We start from the raw sequence: 5,583 nt of genomic DNA on the forward strand, positions 1-5,583 counted from the left end.
AACTTTTCATTACTTTACCTTTCTTTCAAAAAGAAACAAATGGATGATCTTGCTGAGGTGTATCCTGATTTGAATGTCCCTGGATGTGCTCCAAATGATATGTACTCACAAGTAATGGGATCAGACGCTCATGGAATTGTCCGAACATTAGGAAAAGGAGCATCTCCAAGCTTAGTTTATGGCCCCATATATAAATGATCTCAGGGTGAAAAAAGAGATTTTGATACAAGGGTTGCGATGGAAGTCCAAAAAGCTACCTTAGCTATGAAAATTGAGATGACCGAAAAGATATCTGAAGCAAAAATAGAGATGGAAGAGATGGATAAGAAGTTTTTAGAAGCGAAAGAGGAAGCAAAAGAGGATAAGGAAGCGATGGAGAGAAAATTATCGGAAGCAAAAAGGGATATGGAAGAAATTATAGCTGATAAAGTGAAGAAAGGAATACAAGCATATATAGAGTCTTTGGGTATTAATCTTGATGCAAATTTAAAATCAAAGCAGGTGAAATAATTGTGTTGTTTACAAAAAAAAGTATTTTTTTATGATAGCTTAGTTGGTCTTAATTATAATAGTGTTCCTCTTTTGCAATAGGTTCTGATAACTCACTTGAAGATTGTCAACAATCATTATCACATGTTCCAGTTGTTCAAACAAAAAAGGTTAGAGAAAATTTCATTCTAGTTTTTAATTTTATTTTAATTTTCTTAAATCCTTACATTTATATGATCATGGGATCAACTGATCCTTCTTTCTGTTTTAATTTTGGATTAACCGATCAACTAGTAATCACTGTATGTAGCCATGAATTTGGCATAAACAGCAGGTATAAAAAGATCAATATTGGCAGCCCCGTAGTGTATCTTTATAGTAAGCTATTATTGTTCACTGTTGTCTATAATAGAAGTCTGATAATTGTCGGTCCATAAGAACCATATCTTACCATTATCTTTGGAAATGCTATGTCGAAATCTCAAATACTTAATATAATCACAAAAGGTTCAAGGATTGCAACCAAGTAAATGTTGTTTTTAGTAATCAATATTTTGAGTTTTTTGAGTAGCTTTCTTTGATTTCATCCCCTAATATTCCAAAAAATTGCTCTACTCATGGAAACATAAGATTGGGAAAAACTAATTTGATCTCCGTCCTTTGTGAGGAGGGGAATGTTTTTCTAGACAACTTTTTCTATTTTTTCATCTTTTTCCTTCTTATCACACTTTTTGATCCTTGCTCTTCTTTTCTTAACTGGAGAGAAACCATTACTATCATTTAGAACCCTGTCAAGAGTATGACCCTTACTCACAAACGTTCAGGCAATCACAATTTTTCCATTAGGGCTTGACATTTCAATTCTCTGTTCAGGCATACCTTGATGTTGTGTGGAATTTTTTGATTGATTTTATATTAAGATCAATCACCAAATCAAGTCGAGGGATAACCTTTATCTCGCTGGAATATTGCTAGAGGTTTCATAGTATTCACCTCCATGAGCTACAGTAATCAGTTGCCTTTCATCATCTTGGACTATTAATTGACCCATATCTGAGTGATTTTCGTTTTGCTTATGTTTTTGTTGATTTTGTTTGCTTTGACCCTTGGCGTTATCTGGTGTTTTGTTATTTTAGTTGTTCTTTCTAGTGTTACTGTTAACTGTTGTGGGGATATGTCGTTTATCATCTCTGAATGTTGTTAGATTCTTGAACTATATCGCAAGTGTTGGGAGCTTCTTCTGCTTCAATTTCTCGCTCTTCAATATCAATTTGATTTTTGTTGCTTTCCATATCTTTTGATCTTGTTCCTTTTGAATATTATCATTGTTACCTTGAGTAGATCTTCCTTAATTTTGTATAGCAAATCCCTGTTGAACTGATTCTTTTTTATTGTTGATTGTTCCTTTGTTCTTCCCATTTCCCTCATTCTCCATTTTTCTCTTTTTCTCATCACTATTATCTCTGGTTTGGAGTTCCCTCCTATTTTTACTGCTTCTGGTTATAGAGTCTTTGGGTATTATTGTTGATGCAAATTTAAAATCAAAGCAGGTGAAATAATTGTTTTGTTCACAAAAAAGTACTTTTTTAGATGATTGCTTAGTTTCTCTTAATTATAATAGTTTTCCTCTTTTGCAATAGGTTCCTGATAACTCATTCGATGATTGTCAACAATCATTATCACCTGTTCCAGTTGTTCACACAAAAAAGGTTCGAGAAAATTTCATTCAAGTTTTGAATTTTATTTTAATTTGCTTAGATCCTAAAGTTTATATGATCGTGGAATCAATTGATTCTTCTTTCTTTTTTAATTTTGGATTAATCGATTAACTGTTAATCACTCATCATGTACCCATTATAACCATCTGGTCCAGTTGCACTACATGCACTCATATTTATAATTGCTTCTTTAATCTCCTCTATATCAAAAACCTTAGTAAGCTTAATGTTGTCCTCCTGATTCATACAAGTCGGGATGATGTCTAGAATAGCATGATCTGTGAACTGGTGTGGTAGATTGAAGATATGTTCTAAGTGATGTACGGCTGCTTTGGTGATGTTATCACTTCCCTATACACATCCACCATTGTGGTTTTTGATCCTATGTAGTTGTGGCCTCCTTCTTTTGTATCTGATAATGTTGTGAAAGTACTGGGTGTTATTGTCTCCTTCCTCGGCCTATTTGATATGTGCTTTCTGCAATAGTGTCTGTTGAATATCCAACCATGCATCTCGTATATTCTGCCTGACTTTAGAGAAGATTTTCTCTACTTTGGTTGTTGTTGTTAGCCAAGTTCAGTTCTTCCAGTTCCAACATTTTTCTTTCCCGTTTACTTACATGCTCATTCACATTCCAAATAACTTCTCTGGACCACAATCAAAGTTTCATGCTCAGAATCTTGAATTTTTGTTGTAGAACCCACATTGAATTGCCTTTGATATAACAACTTGAACTTCTTCTACCAAAGCCATGAAAATAAATTTGCTTAGTCCAAAAATCTACGAACTTGAAGTATTAAATACCAATCTGATTATAATGAAAACAACTGATTAAGATAGGTCTGTGATCTGAATCAATTCTCTCCGAATGTCTAATATCATTGCTCTGAAACAATTGAGTCTATTGGTCATTAGAAAATACTCAATCAAACCTTTTTCATATTCTTTTGTTTTGTCTTCTATTGTTGCACCATGTGAAGTTAGGTCCCAATTGTCCAAGATTCGTGACTTCACAACTAACTCGTGTGCATTCTGTGTTGTCTACCTCCCAATTTTTCAGTAGTGTCAAGAATTATATTTTGGGAAAATGCATAAGTACCCCCCCAGCCTATACCCGAAATCCCAGAGACACACCTAACCTTTACTAAGGTCCTATTACCCCCCCGAACTTAATTTATCTATAATATTCTACCCCTTTTCGGCCTACGTGGCACTATCCTTGAAAAAAAAGTCAACATGCACTGGGCCCACAAGACAGTGCCACATAGGCCAAAAAGGGGTAGAATATTACATATAAAATAAGTCCGGGGGGGTAATAGGACCATAGTAAAGGTTAGGTGTGTCTCTGGGATTTCGGGTATAGGCTGGGGGGGTACTTATGCATTTTCCCATTATATTTTAGTCGCTCCATTACACCAAGGACCGTATAAATGCTGATAAACATTTTTTAAGCTAGTCCATAAATCTCTCCTGTTAGTACGTAGCCATGCATTTGTCATTAACAATAGGAATAAAAAGATCAATATTGGCAGCCCCGTAGTGTATCTTTATAGTAACCGGTTGTTCACTGTTGTATATAATAGAAGCTAAGTCTGAATTTTCGGTGAATAAGAATCATATCTTACCATTATCATTGAAAATACTATGTTGAAATCCTAAATACTTCATATAACCATTGATCTTAGTCAAGGACACAAAAGGTTCAAGGATTGCAACCAAGTTAGTGTTGTTTGCATTAATCAATTTTTTGAGTCTTTGAGTAGCTTTATTTGATTTCATCCCCTAATATTCCAAAAAACTGCTCTAATCATGGAAACATAAGAGTGAGAAAAACTAATTTGATCTCCCTCCTTTGTGAGGAGGGGAATATTTTTCTGGAGAACTTTTGCCATTTTTTCATCTTTTCCTTCTTGTCACACTTTTTTATTCTTGTTCTTCTTTTCTTGTTGAACTGATTCTTTTTTATTGTTGATTGTTCCTTTGTTCTTCCCATTTTCCTTTTTTTCCTTTTTGTGTCACAATTATCTTTGGTTTCCAGTTCCCTCCTCTTTTTACAACTTCTGGTTATAGTTATTTCTAGCTATTTGTTTACTCTTATAATTATATATATTGTAACTTGTGTGAGCTATATAGTGTGGTTGGTTATAAATTAATCAATATATTTGTATTGTTTTACTTCTATATGGATTGAAAATTAATTAGTGAAATCTCATAAATATATACATAAATAAAGTTGGTTTGAATAGCTCTTTTATCTGAAGCCTAGGTATTTTTTTCTTGTTACTTTTCCTGGCCTTAGTAGGCCCTTTTTTTGATTTGTGGACTTCTTGAAGTTTGCTCATTCTAAGATCTTTACAAATAGGATTGGTATAACTCTTATTATGTTTGTCCTCATTTTGTCCAGCATATTAGTTGCCTTCCACCTTGTCATTAATTTTGGTTTTGACCTCTGCGTTATTTATAACAATGTTTTGGTAGTAATCTTCATGTTCATCTATTTGTCCAGATTGCTCAAGTTCCTTATACGTAGATTTTCTTGTTCATAATTATTAAACGCAACCTTCTTTTCTTCCTCGGCCATTTGTCTCCACTCCAACACCCAACAATTGATTATTCTGGAAACATTGGCACACTTATGTATTCAATGAAATGTTGATTTTAAATTTCGTAAAGTATCAAAATAATCAAGTTAATCTTTTTTCTCAGGCTAACATGATCAAGAAGATTGGAACTAGTGTAGTTGGAAAAAATAAAAAGAAGTGGGTAAGTTTGAAAAAACTACAAATCATCAAACCTCTTTCCTTTGTTTTTTCAAAGGGAGGAAAATATCATCTATATAGTTACTCCTTTTTCATCAATTCCTCAATATGTTTGTTTTTAGAAAAGTTTAATTCGTTATTTTTGTAACTCAATTTTTTCTAGTTAATGAGGATTAATATCTATTATTATATAGTTATAATTTTTTTTTATGTGAATTTCTTGTGCAGAATTTTTAAGGAAACTGAGGTCAAGAATCAACTTCAAAATGCTCGACTTTTGGATTGATCATAAAGCTTTATTGCAGATTTTATTAGTGACTTTAATTCCATTTTAATTAGGACTTAATTAGTTGATTTTTTCAAAATTATTGTAATTAGTTAGATCTCATTTTTACTTGAGATAGAACAGATCATTTGTTTTGACATTGTTTAACTTTTACTGTACACTTATTACAGTGCTATTTGTTCTTTGGTTATAATATTAGAAAATATTTGCTTTACATAAAATATTGGTTATAAAGAGGATAGTTTTGAATGCATGAATTGTGTATAAGTATTTGTGTCTTGAGAAAAAATATATATAAATTTTTTAGGGATGTTTAAAGAAACTTGATAAC

At 32.6% G+C, this 5,583-nt stretch overlaps 1 protein-coding gene across 1 annotated transcript; it reads left to right on the forward strand.

Moving 5' to 3' along the window:
- The first annotated feature begins 164 nt into the window (after positions 1-164).
- On the forward strand, positions 165-5,360 carry LOC102578940 (uncharacterized). Its single transcript, XM_006362088.2, has 5 exons — positions 165-501; positions 592-659; positions 2,130-2,198; positions 4,914-4,970; positions 5,195-5,360. Exons 1-4 carry the CDS (start codon positions 238-240, stop codon positions 4,921-4,923), a joined length of 411 nt encoding a protein of 136 aa, XP_006362150.1. The 5' UTR covers positions 165-237; the 3' UTR covers positions 4,924-4,970; positions 5,195-5,360.
- The last annotated feature ends 223 nt before the right edge of the window (positions 5,361-5,583 follow it).

This window comes from Solanum tuberosum, unplaced genomic scaffold (genome assembly GCF_000226075.1).
Source record: "Solanum tuberosum cultivar DM 1-3 516 R44 unplaced genomic scaffold, SolTub_3.0 scf00383, whole genome shotgun sequence".
Lineage (NCBI taxonomy): Eukaryota > Viridiplantae > Streptophyta > Magnoliopsida > Solanales > Solanaceae > Solanum > Solanum tuberosum.